This window comes from Sturnus vulgaris, chromosome 5, assembly GCF_052056855.1.
Source record: "Sturnus vulgaris isolate bStuVul1 chromosome 5, bStuVul1.hap1, whole genome shotgun sequence".
Taxonomy (NCBI): Eukaryota; Metazoa; Chordata; class Aves; order Passeriformes; family Sturnidae; genus Sturnus; species Sturnus vulgaris.
Genome location: NC_142247.1, coordinates 69,062,636 through 69,082,181, shown reverse-complemented (window position 1 = coordinate 69,082,181; position 19,546 = coordinate 69,062,636). Strand labels below are relative to the sequence as shown.

General features: G+C 41.0%; 1 protein-coding gene across 17 annotated transcripts in view; it reads left to right on the top strand.

The window, feature by feature from the left end:
- The window catches only part of CELF2 (CUGBP Elav-like family member 2), a 535,828-nt gene that overhangs the window by 458,415 nt on the left and 57,867 nt on the right, over positions 1-19,546 (top strand). For all 17 annotated transcript variants that reach the window (XM_088165937.1, XM_088165951.1, XM_088165948.1 and 14 more), the window contains 2 exons: positions 6,759-6,807; positions 15,459-15,593. In XM_088165937.1, coding sequence (XP_088022063.1) covers positions 6,759-6,807; positions 15,459-15,593 — 184 coding nt within the window. The remainder of the gene's footprint in view (positions 1-6,758; positions 6,808-15,458; positions 15,594-19,546) is intronic.

Here is a 19,546-nt window from a genome sequence, read left to right as displayed (position 1 = left end):
ATCTGTGAATAAGTGAAGGTGAATGACTTCAAGCAATGCTGGGAATCCAAAGCTCTGCCTGTGCTGAAGCCAGCAGGAGCATGGTGCTGGTTAGCACTTTCCTGCCTGCTGTGTGGGCATATTTTGAGGGAATAACATGGGCTACACACTGTTCCCACTGGACAGTATGGACAAGGATATCCTGTTTCGAGTGGAAGGAGCAGTATAGCTGTGTAAGTGCAAGCTGTGCCACACCACTTATTTTAGGATCCAGAGAATAGTCCTTTGCCTCTTTTATTCACTAGTATTTATTTGGCCTTGGAGATTATCCCCAGTTCCCAGAGAAGCTCCCGGAGCGCTAGCCAGATATTGACTGCGTAATTCAAGTTAGTTTGACCCTAGAGGAGTCATTCTAAACAGTTCTTTTCGATAGGAAAATACACCTCTTTCACTTCTGGGAAACTCATATTACTTGTGAGTCACAAGGGTTTAAAAAAGCAAAACCAGCTGGCAATGAAATGATGTGAGAAATTAGTGCTCTTTCTGCTTCTCTGAAAGATCCTATGGAAAAACTGGGGAGGTAAAAAAAAAAGCTAAGAAGCTGAAATGAGGAGTGGAGCAGGGGGTGTAGAGGTATCTGCACATAATAGTCCAGCAAAACAATAGTCTCTAAAGGCACTGAAAATCATTTAAATCTCTGGTGCTTATGGAGTATTTTCTCTTCTTCCTCCAATCTTTGGGTAGGTCAATACATTCCCTCCTGACTTCCAGACTCAGATGAGGTTCTCAGAAACCTGGTTGGTCTTGTTTTTTTCCTTTGACTACAGGTCTAATTAAACTGCACTCACTAATTGGATCAGGAGCTTGGAGAAAGCTTTGAATTAATTTCCAGACCAGAGTTAGGCAAAGATTATAATTTTTTTCTTACTGGTTTTCATGCTGGTAGCTCTTTAGGTGCTTTTCTTCTGAGCCCTTAGCCTGTGTCTGCTGTTCTTTTTAATATTTCCTTCCTCTTCGGTTTTCCTATTGATTCCAAAAGTCTCAGAATTTATAATCCTTCACTCAAAAAGAATATTAGGGTTTAATTAAGGTCTAATGTCTCTTCTTCTCTCTTCCATATTCTGTCTTGACTTTTTACAGTTCTGAGATGTAAAAAATATGAAAGAAGTCCCCTTTGGCTTCAACAGTGATTAATGCTAGCAAGAAGCAGGTCCCAAAGTGCTAGAAATGACAAGATACATGCAAGCTGTCATCATTTAATCCTATTACTTTTTGTTTGTTTTGGTTGTTACCCAAGTAATCCAAGTCCTTCAAATTTACCCTTTGCTTGGGGGGACGTTTAGCTCCATTTTGTGTGGTGTTTTTCTGTGATGTGGTCTGTGAGGGTGACAGGTGAAGGACAAGACTAAGTTGGGTCATGATTAGAAACTTATAGCCAGGGAAAATTACAGGAAAGGGAGGAAAGGACAGGTCTGAAAAGGGGTAAGAGCTCTAGAAGTCTGCTGGTGGCTTTAAAGGATTATAGAAAATGATGACAGGGGTGGTAAGGAGTGAGGAGTCATGGATAACATTCTCCACACAGAATCCCTCAGCTCTGATGGTGAAAAGTCACATTCTGCTTAACTTTGGACGACTTTCAGAAGGTGGTCTTCGACTGCCATACTGTGCTGGATGAAGGTGGGGGCAGGTCTAAAGTGCATTCAGAGTCCTTTCTTGCCAAGAGGTTTTCCTTCCTCAAGGCACGAGGAATGACAGGAGCAAGGCATGTGCACCCACAGTGACAGGAACGGACAATAAAAGCTGCTAAAAGAGGTAGTAATCATGTATGAAGTGCTTTTGCAATGGACCATAAAAAAAAAAATTCAGTCTAGGTGGCCAGAGTTCCAGAGGTGCTGAGGGTATCCAAATTTCACAGACTCAACACAGCTGCAGCAAAATGAGCCCATCAGCTCCTTCATCTTCACTGAAAGGCATCTCCTGCTTTTAATCACCAAAGTCCTGTGTAAGACTAACATATTCATGTTTAACATCTTCAAGCAGCCAGTACAGACCATTTCGAGTGACAACTGCCTCTTCCTACAAACCTTGCTTCACTCACAGAAATTGCTGCTCGCAGGAAGTCTTTGGTCTACCCAGAATATCTGAATGACCATTTCTCTTCAGAAAATTGATGGAAAGCAGGTGTCCAAAAGCCTTTCCAGCAAATATATTCACAGCTCTGAAATGTGATTTAAGCAGTTGCTGTTGATGCAGTGGTGACTTGGAGTGTGCCAATCCCATGCTTGCCCATGCCTGGAGACAGTTCTTACCCATTCACCCCTGATACCTCAGACTTAAGATTACACCTGATTTGAAGCATCCCCTGACTAAACAAAACAAACCATGAGCTGATCTCCTTGTGCAATGTGCAACCACACAATAGTAATCACAGCTAATGACTCTGCTAAATGCTAGACTGCACACACCTCCTTGTTTGGGTTTGTTTTGTATACAGAAGGTAACATCGACTGAATAACGAGGATGCCAAGTTACAGATGGGGTTGTGGAATCGTATTTGACAGCCGATTAGAGTAATCTGACAGAAATGATGACTTAATCACCACGACAGACTCCAAATTCCCAGATAGAATTCCACCCAGGTTAATCTAATTTCCTTGCAATATTTTTGCCAGAAATAGACTCTTAGCCGGCTTGTTTTCTCCCATGCAGATGTCACATGGCTTTGACAAGAATGTAAATAGGTACTGTTATTATTGCTGAAAAGATGACTTTGAGGCTCTAAAGCTGAAGAGGTTGCATGCCTTTGTAATGCATTGGGTTGCATTTGGGTTGCTGTGGGTTTTTTTCTAATGACATTATGTTTACATATAGCAAGATGTACTCAGGAGAAGGAGGGGGGGAAAAAGATGTAACTATTCAATTGTAATTCTAGGCCATGGCATGGTCCTGCTGCTGCCCTGGACATAGCCAGCAGCCAGATTCTCATTAATTTCAGGGGGATTTTCAGGGTTGCATGTTTGATAACTGTTTCTTTGCCTTTTTGATTCCCATGAACTGCCTCAGCACCCCTGCTTGGGATGCACCCAAGGAGAGGCAGTGATGTGCTTGGCTCCGGGCTTTGGGTGGCCTCTGTGACAGCACAAGCAGCAGTGAAGCTCCCACTTTGCTGCCAGCACTGCCACAAGGCACTGGCAACCTTGGGCAACAGGCATTTTCCTGCTGTCAGCTGTAAAACAATGGCATGGTGTGTTGTGAGACCCATGGACGGAGGGCGCCTGTAGGAAAGGCAGGTCGTGCCCTGCTTGCTGCACGAGTGTGTTCAGTAGAACTCTGTAATATTGATGAGGAGAGGATGCTCCTCACAGCCCATGCTCCAGCCTGGGTTTGACATCCCCGTGCACAGTGCTTGCCAGGGGAAGCTGCCCATGCTCAGAAAGAACTTGCCTGAGAGCTGTGTTGTTCTCTTACACTGTATGTGCTGAGCACAGGATGATGTTCAAGTTAATAAATTACTTGCTGAGGTTATTTTTCTTATTCTTGCCTCCTTATTAATTGTAAGTGTGCATTCATAAATACTGTATTTTCATAAGCAAAGCTTTCTCCAAGAAAAGAAGAAAATGTTTCCTGTTGTTCTGTGTGACAACATGACATACTGAGAAATCACTTACCTTGAGATCCATAAGTGATGTATGGCTACAATAACAGCTTTCTGATAAGATGAGAAATCCTTCATTTCGGTAGATGACATGATTCTAGTGAATGGCATCTAATTTGAAACAGTTTTATATCATCTATAATCTTTTGGAGGGCCTGGGAAAGCACAGTTATTTTATTATTTTATAGCCTGCAGTTATACAAGAAAGATACAAAATGTACAGATTATTTTCTCTTTTGCTCATTGTAGAGTGAAAAGATAGTACCTATTTAGCTTTTGTCTCTGCCCCTTTAATTTTCTTATTCACTGCACATTTCTTTGGGAGTCATTCTTTTCTTTTCTTTTCTTTTTTACACCTACCTTTAAATATTTTATGGGTAGAGAGCTTATAATATGTATTGTCACGGCAGTTGTCTCTAGAGGTCAGCAATGAGTTTAATAATGAGATGCGAACCAGTGACTCTGTAAAACCCATTTCAGGTTATAAATGGCATGTTTTATTGAATCTAGTGTTAAAGGTTGTTAACGTATCAATTGGTGATGGTCAGGGTTAAACAAGCTTCAACATGAGCCCTCTCATGTTAGGAAACTGTCAGTAAGGTATTTTTCCACTTTCCTCTTCTCTGAAGCCAGGTTTGTGTATCATATCCATTTTTCTGGGGGTGTTCTACAGTTTAAGCTCTCCAGACCTGAGCTGGATCTTTTATTAGTTTTGCACCGATACAATTTTAAGTACAATAGCATCACTCCCAAATTCAGCTTGACGGTGTGAAGCGAATTTGGACCATTTTAGCAGGAACTTTTGAAATCAAGTCAAAACACATTTGAAGCATCATGTTAAATCTTGCCTCTTGCTTTGTGAATGTACCAGATTACTGAGTTAATGAACCTGGGGTAATGATGTGTGGCTGAAGAGGATGACTTTGGATATGCAGTCTTTGTCAGGTAACACTGATCTTTGTGTTGCAACCATGGGCTGCAAAAATAACTTCTTCACGTGAATTTGGTCTAAAGTTGGCTTCTCTGGTTCGGGCAGCTTGAAAAGTGAGAGGTTTTTAACATTGTTAGAATAGCCTTTATTCAAAATATCTCCTCTTAGGGGCACATAGATGCATCTGTAAAGAGCAGTAGATTGATTCTCTGTCTACAAAATGCCTGAAATTGGCCTGGGTTTTTCTTATATTCTGCATATTCCTGAATTTTTAATACTTGCCTTTCTTTCCTCTATTTTCTCACCACTCCATTGCTGCTCAGAGACATCAGTAACCTGCAATGACCTTGTGGAGCAAGCAACACCTTTTTTCTTCTTTCTGTTTTTGCTTGCTAAGTGGACATGCTGCCTCACATTCCCATGAATTTTAAGTCTCCTGCAGTGCCCAGTGTATTGTCGATGACAGGAAAAATCTTAAGCACTAAAGAAGACAGAGAACGATAGAAGTTCCCTTTTTTCTATAAAACTGATCTAATAAGAGTGGTGACAGACAAGTGTTGGGCTATTAAAAGTCCATTTAGGAAACAAATGATTCAAAGAGAGCAGAACTGTTAGAACTAAAGAAAATGAATGCATCCCAACAGCTACATCTACCTTGTGGCTTTGCCTTTCCTAGGACACAGTGGGAAGTTGTGCAAGCAGCACAGGGAATACATTGATTTGCAAGGCCAGGGAGTGTTCTGGACTTGGAGTAAATCTACAGAAACATTCACAGCAAAATTTTCTATTTTCTAAAGAATCCAGCAACTTTTTCCCTGGTGGTTAAGTTACTTCACCAAAAGCAGTGCAGATGTGGGTTCTGTGCAGCTTCGAAAGCATATTTGATCTGAGGGCATGGATGTTCTCTCCTGCTCAGCTGTTTTTGTTTCCAAGAGTTTGTCATAACAATCTTTCATTAAAAAAATGGAATTGCCTCTGACATTTTCAGGCAATATGCAGCTGTGCTGCACTGAAAAATGATACAAAAGTAGAAGGAGCATCCATTTTTTCACCTGTTCATGTGAATTGGTAAGGAATTGCTGAGGAGAGAAAAGGCAGAGGCCCTTCTACTGCTGGAACGTTTGTGCAGTCAAATCCCAGTAACTATGCAGACCCCAAGAAAGAAAACAAAATTGGGGGGAGGTTTCAAGCTTAAACATCTCCCACACTGAATCTCAATGTGAGGTCAGTTCTGGAGGCTTTTGAGAAGCTGTAATAAAATTTCCCTGAACATACCACAGTGGCCACAGGGCTGGCTATCACCAATGTCCTGTGGAAAACTCTGATCCTGAGAGAGCTCAGCTGCTGTGGGGTTGTTATTCCTGAAAGAACAAAAATGCTATTTGTAGAAATTTTATTAGAGCTATCAACAATTCAGTGTGGGAGAAGTATCATTTAGTAGAGAAAGCTGAGGACACACCAGACTGGCATGCCATGGGTGTGCCAAGGTGGGATGCTCAGCACAGAACACTGCACACAGGGGTTGCTTTCCTTTGCAGCAAGAGGGACGTGAATGGAGGAAGAGATTGAAAAGGAAAAAGGATTTGGCGTTTTTATGGATGCCAGAATTGTTACATGTTGTGGTGGAAGCTTTATGGATGCATGTGTAATGTATTCTAAAATGAAAAGATGAGATACTAAACAATTATAGGAAGCTATTTTAGGAATCAAGATCTCTTCTTCTTCAGTCCTGAAAGAATCAGCACAGTTTTTTAATTACAAGCAAAGTTCGTTTGTCAAACTCAGCTCCTCTGAGTACGTTTGAAATGCTTACTTAAATTACTTGAAAATTACATCTTGGTTTTGGCAGTGGTTGAGCTCAAGGAAAAAAAGAGGTGGTAAAACAGAAACCAAGCATGCCATAAACTAATGAGGGCTGTAACTTTAGAGGTCTTCTGAAACTAGATACAGCAAATTAAAGATTTATATGAGTCCTATGGGCCCAATGATATTTTTTTTTATTTTCTCATTATAAAATACTCCTTTACCATTTTCTTTTCTTATAAGACTATATTACAGTGTTATTTTGAACTTACATAATTTCAACATGGTTAATATTAAATCGTGTCTCTTTTTAGCCCTTCATTAAAAACATCACCCATGGTTTTTTATGACTATCCAACCTGCCTTACTCTCTTTCATTTTTGTTTTTAGATGCATCATCCTATTCAGATGAAACCTGCAGATAGTGAAAAGTCAAATGGTAGGTGTTCAATTTACTTTTGCTTGATTGTATCTTTCTCTAAACTAATCTAAGCACAACACTGCGAGAGATTTTGCTTTACTCATTTTGTGGTGAAAATAATAGGCAGTTTCCCTATAACTGACATGTTGGGAAGGTGTTGAGCTGCTCTGAACTCTCTTTTATGGTCTGCTTTAAAGAAGGAAGGAAATGTCCTCAAAAAGGGTCTTCCTTGTATCTGCTGTATGCCATGACACACTTTACATAAATCCTTCCCTTAGGTTCTCTTAACAGTGAGGTAATGTGGGAGTACCTGAGATTGAAAAGATGGAGATAAAATGTTAATGCTGAAAATTAAAAATAAAAAAAACAAAAAGGCATACCTGTGTTAACTATGTAAGTACATGATTGGCTTTAAGCATTTGCCAAAACTACCTTTTTACAGAATGATGCCATTCTGAATCTGAGCCAAATTTAGGTTTTAATCATATGCTTCATTATGAGCTGGGAAGCCCACTTTGGAGCTCTCTGTATACTTATTCCTCAAAACGATTGAAAAATGAGTGCTATAAAGACAGTAATATCCATTTGGAATACTAGGGTACAGCCTAAGTGGATGTATATGACATGCAAAATAGATGGCAAGCTAAATCTATTAAACATGCCAGGTTTATACATTCAGGGAAATAAGATAATCGAATGGTAGTGCAACTTGGCGGCGTGTGATTCTTTAAAAATATATACGTGTATATTTTGCCCCTTGATTTGTTCCTGTAATTTTCTAAAATATATGTTAAAGATATCATCTGCCTTCTTAGATTGCAAGAGCTTCATTTTCCCTTAAGGCCCACATAATCAGAGCTGGTTCCTCCAACAGGCATCTTTGCACCTCATTAATTAGTAATCAGGGCAGAAGCCGTGCACTTAGAGATCTACATACCTGCAAATGTAAATTATGATTGGGCTCTAAATCTCTCCGCAAGGCTTTTTTAAGGCTTCTTTTTTTGCTAATTGTAGTGCATCCCTTTTTCAGGCTTCTCCAAGGATTATGAAGTTTGGAAGGAAATTAAAACTTCACATTATGCTAGGTTTTCCATTATGACAACTTTCCAAACAAAAGTGGCCATTAGAACAGGAAATATGAGCCTTCACCCATTTATATGGTAGGGGCTGTTCTCTCTCAGGTTGGAATTATAGAATCATTGAATATTCTGAGTTGGAAAGGATGGCTATCCATCCATGAGGATTCTCAAAGTCTAATTCCTGGCCCTGCACAGGACAATCCCAAAAATCCCACCGTGTGCTTGAGAGCATTGTCAAAATGCTCCTTGATCTCTGTCGGTCTGGTGCTGTGACCACTGCTCTAGGGAGCCTGTTCCAGTGCCCAGCCACCCTCTGGGTGAAGAACATTCTCCCAAAGATTTTTAGCAGTGATTTCTTGCTGTCTTTGAGTGCTCAGAGTAGAGGCCAAGGCCCCTGGATGGGCAGAAGGACTGAACTTTTCAGGCCCCACTGCAGTCAAGGAGAACATTGCTGTTAGAATCCAAACTCCAGTCCCTAGTATTTAGTGCTAGCAGTGGGCACAATTATCCCTCAGGAACGCTGGCCTGAACCCTCTGAACTAAGTATGGCCTCTATGGGCTCTTCTTTCAAAGACAAATTTCACCTCAATTTCCTTGGCAAATTAGAAAAATAAGAGGCAATGGGCCAAAATTGACTCCCAGTGAGTTACTTGTTCATTGCCTGGAGAGTTTCTTTCTAAAGGAGATTGAACATATTGGAAAAACACTGTGGGGAATTGTGCAAATTCTGTCTCTCTCTGCAAGTAGTGCCTGCTTGGAAAGCAGGTTAGGTTGGCTCCTGGCTGCTGCTGTTAGTCTGGGGTTATCTGCATGAAACTCCTGTTTGCACTGTGGGAATACTCTCTTATTTTCTGGCATCTATTCCAAATATAAAAATCACAAGAGATTGGATTTTTTCACTTTTTTTTTTCCCTTGCCTTTCTTTGTATTTTTGGGGAAAAACAAATTTTCAGTTCAGGGGTTCCAATTGTCAAATTAAACACCTTTTTAAATTTAGACTCCTGAAGGGTGTGGGAACTTTTGATAGACATATTCAAGGGGTGGTGATTTTTTTATTTATTTTTTTTAATTGACTGGAGAAACAGAAGGCAAACAGTGATGGTAATAATGGTACAGCCCTTCAGAAAAGCAGGGTGTAGGCATGGGGTTCATGGAGTGGGTGGCAGTTTGCAAGCAGCTTCGAGATCAAAAAAGAGAAAAAACAGCAGCGTGGGGGATGTGGAGGTTTGTTTGGCACATGTTTCCCATATGCTCCAGGCTGTCCATCTGAGGAGGTATGTTATCCATGCCAACAGCAAATTGTAAAGTGTACCTCTTCAACCAGCTTGGTAAGTTCAAAGGGGAAAAGAAAAAAGACATACCAAGGCATCTTGGTTTTCATGATCCGTGGTGGTTGAGCTTTTGAGGAATACTCGAATCTCTTTGATTTCTGAGTCATGGGAGGATCTCAGTGGATTTTATGTGTAAAGTGGTGTTTCTCAGTTTGCAAAGAGGTTAAAGAAATTTTCTTGGTCAAAAATTTCCTGTGGAAAGATGTGTAGGACAAGTTGAACACTCTACAATTCTTCTAAGCTTATACACGTTTGTGAAGGATTGATAGACCTGTTCAAGTTCCATAGGGAGGAAGGATACTTGGTCCTCTCATTCAACTTACAGAGGTTTTCAAAGAACAGTATTTGCTGTGTGATTAAATGCCCCTCCCTATATTCTGTACCTTGTAAAAAAGCTTTGAATGAGCATCCAAGCAGAGACTGCCAGGATGAAATGCTCCTCCTTTTCCATCACTGTTCCTGCCCTTAGATATCTGCATCACCTGAGGAATCTGTCCCTTGACACCAGAGGCCAAGTTCACCTCATGGAAACTGGGAGATGGGTATGGAATGGACACCTCCAGCACACCTGGAGCAGGTTGCTCAGAGCCCCATCCAACCTGGCCATGAACACTTCCAGGGCTGGGGCATCCACAGCTCCTCTGGGCAACCTGTGCCAGTGCTTCCTTCCCTGCCTAAAATGTGTCTAAGTCATTTCTCTGCTCATGCAGATGAAGCAAATCTTGATCTCTTCCACCAAGCTTTTAGCACCTTTAGCAAGACTTGCCCTCAGTTTTAATTAATTTGTCTATCCAGGGTGATTCTGAGAAGCTTCTTACTGTTGAAAAACATAACATCTCTAGAAGATTTGCAGATGATTAATTTTGTAGTGTCCTGGTCTGATCACCTTTATGAAGGTTGTTTTAACCTGTCTAGAAAGTTTTGGTTAAGGATTTTCCACCAAAAAAGCACGAGGCCTTTCAACTTTGAAGGCTCCACCATTGCTAGATCCATCACTCATAGTATTTATCCTCTTAAGGACATTTTCCCTTTTTCAAACAAAGAGGGTTCCTCCAGTCTAATGCTGAAACACTTGCAAACACCTGCTTGACTCTAAGTTGTCTGTGGTCATTAACATCCTGCAATTTGCAAATGCTTAAATGTCTTGGATCTGGATTTGAACACAGTCAATATTTTCAGGCACATATCCTGCAGACTGTGCTCTTAAATGGATCAAAGCATCACTGCTTCAGGGAAAATAACAAAATTCTCTATTTAAAAAAAAAAGTAAAGTAGGGAGGAGGGTAGCTGAGTAATCTTATAATTTATTTTTATTGATTTTACTAATGGAAAATTTAAAAATTATTTTTTAAATTCTAAGTGGCATAACTTTGCCGATTTGGAGGTAGTAATTAGATGCCATATGTTAGCACTAACACATAGAAAAGTTGATAATTAATGCAGGCAGCTCCGGATTCAGGTGTGACTTTGACAGATTGTATGCAAGGGGTTTTCACAGGCTTACAGCTAGGGATAAAAAGTCTAATTTCATCCCTTCTTTTCTATATGGGAGTAAAAAACTAAAACCAAACCAAGAAAAAAGACAAAAAACCTCCACACCATTTATACATAATTAACTGTTTATCTATTTTCTCAGAAGAGAAGGCATCTTCTGGGGAGAAAACTCACTCTATCTGACTAGACTTCTCAGAAATGTACAATAAAGGGTTATAATTTTGATCTTTCAGAATTTTGGGGGTTTAGAAGAGTGAAAAGAAAAGTTATGTTGAATCTTCAGAGAGGTTTCCCGCGATTATTACAGGGTTTAATTCTTTTGTAGAATTCAGAAAACAATCTCTACTCCTTTATCCTCCTGGGTTAGCACAAACAATCTAACATAGCCTGCAAGAAATGCTCATTACTGAAGCAAATTGAGTAAAGCTAAAAAATTAGACCCTTCAGGATGTTATTCTGCACACTGGATGTAGTGCTGTCAGATGACAGGAGGCTCAGTTTGAAAGTTCCCCCCCAGCAGAGACAGACTTCATCTCAGATAGCTTTTGATGGCTAAGGCAGAGCTCTGGGTTCAAACATGAGGCCCAGGCATGTGTGATAGTGATGGCAGTGCCAGCCTTGACAGGGTTACAGAGCAACTCACCTCATTTTAAAACAAGTATCTGCACCTCTTCATGCAGTGTTCCTGTATTCTGGCAAACCCCACCCCAAATCCAGCAGGCTTAGCACTGGATGTGTCACCTGAACTGCCCTGGCAGCACAGCCAACCTGTGTTTGTAATGTGTTGGGATGGATTAAAGGTGAACCCCATAATGTGTTAATCAAGAAACTGTGCAGTTTCACACTTTCCTTCCTATAAATGGAACTTCAGGCCTTGTTTACTGTGACCTTCTGGCTGCTTCTGCTCCATCAAGGAGGGGCACTCAGCCACCCCATCCTACCTGCTGCTTCCACACAGTTGTATCTACTTCATTCTCCTAGAGTTGTGTAAAATAGTCAGAAAGTTCAACTAAGCTCATGAGCGAGGTTCAGGAATAATGATGTCAAACACACGCTAAAAAAGTTCTGATTTTTCTGGATTTTGAATTGTTGAAACCTACCCCACGGGTGGGGGAGAAAGAGTTACCAAGCAGCAGTGAAATGCTTTTGAGATATGTGCACAGAAGTGCTGACCCTTGCACTGTCATCCTTCCCCCAACCTTTTTCTTTGCCTGATCTCATTGCCCAAAGCACTTGCAGCTCCTAAGCTTTGTCCAGTCCCTCAGAACTCATTTATTCCTGATGTCCCTGCAGCTGGAGCTCAGGACATCTAGGTGCTATCATGATGCCCAAGATCTGGGAGTTGGCTGGAGGGTAACAGCACCTGTCAATCTACTCAGTCAGTGTAAGAAACTCTGTAATCTACTGCCAGTAGCAGGGGAGAGACTGCCATGACAAAGGCTATCCCACCTTGCTGGCAGAGGTCAGACCTGTCACTCTTTGAAGGAGCTGATCTCTTGGCATTGCCAGCAGCCAGTTGAGCTGAGACTAAACCTGTAGGTCACTGAAGTTAGGCCAGATGGGTTTAGGCTGCCATGCTTTCCCTAAGCAACAGCACCTGTCCCAGCCTCAGTGTTTTGCTGGGTCATATGTGTTTAATGCTGGGTTCCTCATTTTACTGTCCATGGGAGAAATCCAACACACACAGGAAAATCCACAGGCTTGGCAGATCCAGAATGAAGCTTGATAACCTCTAAATACATTTGACCTACACTTCTTGCACTTTGTTGTCTGATTTTCAAATCTTGCCTGTGTGGCTGGTAAGAACTCATTGTAGAAAGAAAGAAATGGATGACCAAAAATGCAGAAATAAATCCTGAAAGTCAGTCTTATTGAGGTGGAAAAGTATTCCTTTCTGTGTGGGGGAATATATTGTTAAAAACTCTTTCAGCCTAATATCAGATGTTCTATCAGATGGAATGAAAACATGTCATTTTGATCTTGACAATTGTCACTTTAAATGTTTTTTATGCTGGGCCCCTAGCCAGAGAAAGAATAACAATTTTCTTAAGCTTCAACACTGATCAGCACTGACTAATGGCATTGAATGCAGAGCACGTCATCACATCAATATGTTTACTGTACTCTGAGCATTCTTCATGAAATCTGCATTTTGAAGATGTACAGTACACAGGAGCTGGATGTTTAATTTACTATAAAATCACCCTCAAGCTGCAAACCTGCAAATCATGTTAGTTAAATGGCATATTTATAGGTTTACTAGCAAAACCAAAGGAGGCCGGTGGGGAGTTTGTCGCCTGCTACTCTTTGGAAAATTAAAACAAAGCCTTCTGTTCCCATCTCATTTCTTTTGAGTCTCCATGTGAACCTCTTTGGTTTGAGGCTTTGTTCTGGCACCAAAGCAGCACCCAAGGGACCCCCTTTGGGATGCAGTGGCAGCCATTTGTCCAACTTAGCCAGCAGCTTCTTTTAAAAGAGGGTTGGAACCTAGTCACCCTTAGGGTAAACCTGCACAATATATTTCAACCCTAAATTTAAACTGGCTGGTACTAGCTGACACAGAGACACAGAACAAGAGGTTCATAGCACAGAGCAGAAGGCAATGCTTGGAAATGTGCTTGGCACCAAGGCTTCACCCAGCCTCAGCTCAGTCTGTGGTGTGGAGAAATCCAGGCCTGGCAGCCCAGCTGGGTGCCTTGTCTCAAAACCTTTCCTGCACTATGGCCATAGTCTGTGGATGTTGTCAAGGGGACAGACTGGCCAGGGAACTTCCTGAGAAAGATTGCTCAAGGCAATGTAGGAATTGTCTGCAGCCAGGTTACAAGTGTGCTTCCACCAGCAGAAGTGGCTGCCTGCTCTCCTCTTGTAGCTGTGAGCAAGGCAATTCGGCTTTCCCACCCTAAACATAATAATTAGCAGCATCAAGGTCAGCTATATATTATGAATCAGATGTAAAGTTTCATAATAAGACACACACACACACATATATATATATATATATATATATATATATATATATATATATATATATATATATATATATTTATGTATACATAAATATCCCAACTCGCAGGTCTTATTTGCAATCACGCATATTCAGCTGCTGATCTGTATACAGCTGGCTCATCCCATGCATTCATCATTTCTTAACCCTTTCTGGAGGGTTCACCTGCGTGTGGAACCTCAATATAAAGTGTGAATGAAAATGTTCAGTCTTGAGGAATCTCTGCTGAAGAATACATCTTCTCCTGGGTGTTAAATTCACACCAATTTTCTTGCAAGTTTTTAGAGTGAGAACTGGGATCACAGGGGCTGGTTTCTGTTTTGGGTTCTGAAAAATGCATGGGTTTGGTGCTTGCTTGTATAAAAGCTACAAATACTTTTTAAAGTCAGCGATTTACAGAGAAAATTACTTCAAACGCTTCTCGTGATCAATAAACATGAACCTCTTCTTGTTATTCTTGAAATTATTAAATGCGCTGAAAGTGTTGAAGTATAATACAAATAAAATCCTAGAAAAAAATGGACGCAGCTCCTTCTTCCTCAGCTGCAATTTTTTCCATATGACAAACTCGTGCTAATACAGGAGACAGAGTTAGAGAGCAAGGGAGGATTCATTATTTTTTTTTTGTAAGCCCAGAAATGAAAATACTTCATTACAAAAATAATTTGCACAATAATAGAAATAAGTAAGTGCAGTGCAGGCTCTCTGGAGTAAAGCTTTCCTTCTCTCTTTGCTTCCCCACAAACCCTGACAGTCTGCTCATTAACAGGGAATTGGATTTACATGCCATTTCCAGAGAAGAAAGCACTGGTGTATGTACTGTATAATAAGCACTTAGATTTGGGGTTTAATATAGATGGGTGGGTGCGTTAACATTTTTAAGTTTTTCTAGAGTGAATTAAGTTTTGATGACCTCTTTCATTTTTGACAAGAGTCCCCAGCTTTAGACCTGTAAATTTGAGTTTGATTAATAGGACTGTGTGCATCCTGCTGCAGCAGTCCAGCTTGTGCTGGTGTCGGTGACAGTGCAGGTGGGAAGTATTCTACCAATAATTCAGGTAAAACACATTTTTCATGGTGGTTTTTTTGGAAACTCAGCATCATTACCCATCAAAGGGTGTTCAAGTGATGTCCTGAAATATGTCTTGTGTCCTCCTGAAGGGGAAAGGGCTGTGGCAGTGAAAAAAAAAAGCAGAAAAATGTAATGCATTCTTTTTCCAGAGTAGTCATTGCACATCTGCCTTTCCAGTGCCATGCATTAAGTTGGCTCAAATTGAAAGCTCAGATAGGAGCTGCTCTCAAAACATTTCTCAGGAATATTTTTCATTAGCTTGTATCATTACGTGCACAATCCCTTCTTCACCCTCACCCCATCATGATTTCTTTCACACGTGAAGGGGATGAGGGAATTTATCTGAATTAGAATCTATGCAAAGATATCTTTAAAAGTGTCTCTAACAGAGGATGCTTTCCTTTTAGAAGCCATGAAGGGGAGGTGTATGCAGAGTGACTAAGACAGCCAATTAATATGTTCTATAAACAGCAAGCACCACTAGAAAAAAGAGAGAGAAAAACGAGATATTTGGGGTGGGGGAGGAAGGGGGAAGGGAGGTTGTAAGTATAAAGTGTTTGCCTTAGGACTTGTCTTCAGTTACAGAGCCAGACTCACATGACTGGAGCTTGGTTTGATGTGGTAATGAAGCATTGATCACAGCAAAAAGATGAAATGGCCTTTGCTCATTCATTATTTTTATCTTCTAGCTGTGGAAGACAGAAAATTGTTCATAGGAATGGTTTCGAAGAAGTGTAATGAGAATGATATCAGGGTGATGTTTTCTCCGTTTGGCCAGATAGAAGAATGCCGAATCCTTCGGGGACCAGATGGGCTGAGCCGAGGTGAGTGTGCAGCCTGCAAAGTCTCTTTCCTTAAGTGCTAATTGGGAGCTTTATGTCACAGCCAAGGTAGGCAGAGCCACTGTCTGCAGCGAGAGGTTATGCTGTAATATGTCCCACGTGATGAAGGTATCCACATGAACTTTTCACAGTGACTGAAATTATCACCTTTTATTTCCAGTGTCAGAAAGGTCTCGGTGCCAACATATTAACTGGTGTTATCACCCTGTTTGTCAGCTGGAAAGGTTCCTTTGCACCCTGAGAAAACACCCTCAGTTTTCTGCTCTCACAAAATCAAAGTTGCTCCCCTGACCCCATTTCTGCTTTGTAGCACAAGGCCAAAAAAAAAAAAAATTAAAAAAAGGACAGGACTGTAAATGACTGCTTGAAGACATGAAAGGTGATGGGAACTGGCCCTCGTTGTAGCACTATCTCCTCCATTCCTGTGTTTTCTGTAACTATATGCAAAACATAGGTCTGTAACTGAGAAACAAAGAGGTTAGCTTGGACCTGAGAGCTTTGCCTGCACAAAAGTTTGTGAAAAGAGTTTTTAAATCTTGTGCCTCTACCACAACCCAAAAACCAGGGCAGAGGTGTTAAGCATCACCATCAAGAGTGGTCAAGTGGCCAGCCTGAACGTGGAAATGAAATGCTGCACAGATTTCAATAGCCAGTGATCCCCTTTGAGTGCAAAAGTACCTTTTAGGGAAAGGCTTTCTGAAAAACTATTGAAAAGAAAGATAAATGCATATTGATGACACAGACTGCATATTAACTCCATGGTATGTGGACCTGAATTTATTCTCAGAGCATGAACCTTCTCAAAATATCAGTGCCAGGGGTTGCTGAGTGGAAAAAGAAATAGGGATAGTCCCATCTCTCCTTGCAGGATTTTGCTGTTGTACCTGCCACAGTCATTTAATGGCACAGGGAGTAAAGTAATTTTAATTGTGGAGCTGTGAAAAACATCACATCTATAGGAAAAATCAAATACATAGAAAGTACACAGTTTATGCATTTTATTACATTTTCAAAAGGCATAGAAAAAGGTAATAGCACCCACTTTGCATGTAGATATGGGTAAAGATTTAGATTTTTTTTTCTTTACTTTTTGATCTACTGGTTTCTAGTGGGCAATAGGATCCACAGAATTTTGTGCAACAATTTGTGCATGGGGGTTTTTTGTTTTGTGGGTGGCCCAGTTGCTATAAAACACCTATAAATGTCAGCAAAGGAAGTGCAGGTATTCCTATATATCATGGCACTGCTGGAAAGCATGTACTGTACTGCTTCTGAACAATAAGGACTTGTTGAAAAGCCACTCTTGACAGCAAATAGGAAAACTTATGCACTTACATTTATGCTTTGTGATCCCCAAATTTTGGGGGCTGGAATGCAGCAGTCCCTTCATGCATGGAGAGCCTCATGGCTTTTACCTTGGGGAAGATTAGTGCACAGGTCCAAAGTTGGTTCCTGCAGCTCAGTAAGGAATGTTTACTGATGGAGTTGTGTTGCCATTATCTTTCTAGACCCAACACTGAGGCAAAATAAGTATTTCTGATTTTCACTGATTTCATTGTGTGAGCAGCACATGGAAGGGATGATGGAAGACACAAGTGGGAAAGGAGCTAATTAACTGCTGAAATAACAAGATCTGCGCATCAGATGTTTTGAGCCCCGAAAAAAGATTTAATTGAGTTGTCAGCATCACCCAACAAAGAAATGGATCTTTCCTGGGATCCATAAAAATCCCACTGCACACTTGCTTTAATTCAACAGACTCGGTATAGTAGGAGCATAGAAAAGCTAATTACGAAATCCAACAGAGTAAGTGAGGTTGGTGGGGTAGTTTTGTTTTGCTGTGAACAGCAATCTCACGACAAATCAGGAGCTGAGATTCCTAAGCCACGTCTCCAGTGCATCATGCAGGCCAGTGTTGTGTGCTGGCCAGCACAGCTGTAGAGTTAATGTGCTGTTCTCTCCTGCTGGAGACTGAAGATCTCAGCCCAGGTAGGTCACACTCCAGTAACCACAGCAGAGCTGCATCCTCCGTGCCGCTCGAGTTCATTTCGGTCACAATCACGACTGATATTCCATCATGCCCTCATGCCTCATGCCTTGTTAAACTCGAATTGCTTTCTACACACCCATGTTCACACTTCAAAATGGGTTCAGCTGCACCAACCAGGTTTTCAGGCAGATTTTTATCAGCTTCACAAAACCACCACTCCTTGAGAGTGGGAAAATGGCTGGTATTGCAGTTGAAATGAAAAGTGCTGAGGGACATCTGCAGAGGAGGGAGATTGACTGGAAAAGCACAAGGTGAAAAACTGCTTCAGGAGGGAGAATTTACACTGTTAAATCTTTGTAAAGAGTTCCAATCCTTAATGAGTTTTAATTCATGTTGCCATTTCCAAGATGTTAATTTCCTTTGCCACAAACATTATTTATTTTCTCAGCACCCGTCCAGATGTGCTTCCCTCCTAGACACAGAGGGGTGAATGAAAAATAGTCACCGTGTGAGGAAAACACTGACCTTGCCATGCCAGAGCCTTTAGGAGCTCAGTTCAGTGCTCACAGCAGTGAGATGGAAATGTGGTCCAGCAAACTCTGTTTGGTATCTCTTTTCAATTGCATAACAAGTACACCTCATGGTATCTCAGATCAAAAAAGCTTGAACAGAATCTTCCTTGGTATTTATGCCAGCTTTTGAGCTTTCTTAAAGGGTTCAGGCAAATAATCTATTCAGCAGCAGATAGTTGCAATGAATAGCTCCAGGTTTATACTGCTCAGTAGAACAGTTTTGGTTTGGACTGGGTTTGGATTTGGGTTTGGGTTTTTTTTACTTAGTAAAAGACTAAAAAGTGTCAGTTGACTTTTATTTTAGCCCATGTCTAAACTACATCAGCAACTTTATCATTGGGAGGGTAACAGTCTGCTGTCAACTCATAGGCAGGATTTAGGGCTGTATTGTACCACATGGGCTCCAGTAGCAAGGAGAAATCCCATCCTGTGGCATCAAGGGAAAATGTAACACTTTGTGATGAGTGTGATATAACTGCTGAAATAAAGGGAGAGAGATGGAACTCATTGTTTCTGTTGTAGTTCCTAAGCAAGAGTTGACAGAACTTTAATAAAGTCACACCCATTGCTGTCACTACTGATAATGGACCATCACCTATTCCACTCCAAATTCCTGTTGTCAGCTGTTTGAAACTCAGCTCTAAAATGAGACTAAAGTAAGGATACAGAGCTCCAGTGGTGGAGCAGTGTACTTTAAAGAAACTGAGATATTTTTTAGCTCGAGTCATGTTTTCCCCCATTGTTACTGACTCCTGAATCTAAGAAATAGCCATTGTAACTTGTCATATTTTGATCAGCTACAAGAATAGGCAGTAACCAAAAGGCATTGCCTTCCAAAGGCTCTGGGATAGTCCCTGTGCAATTAGCTGGCTGGCAGCAAGTAATTCCTAGCTGTGAAAAGTATTAAAAAAAATCCAAACAAACCCTGTTGGCAGTAGAGATAAAGAAACCAGGGACCAAACAGCCACGGAGGCTGGCTGCCTCTTGAGCAGGGTTCGTGGGACTATCTAAAGAAGCTTGCCACTGCCTGTACGATATTCATTATTCAGAGAGAAGGATTCAGCCTGCAGGGTTGTTTAATCCAGCACTTTTTCTGAAGAGCTAAGTATGCTTTACAAAAATTCATGATTGTGATATCATGTGCTAAGCTTCATTATCATGAAAAAGTAGAAGTGAACTGCCTCAGATGATTAAGATTTTAAATCACTTATTGTAAACGGCTTAAGGAAAGTTTCAGACCTCCTGACTCCCAGCACTGTGCAATGCCTACGTGACCACAGATGCCAACACAGACAGCCAAGCAATGAGAGCTGGAGTGTGCAAAAATAGCCAGAAATACCCGAGTTTGATTTGTAGCTGTGACGCTGTGCCAC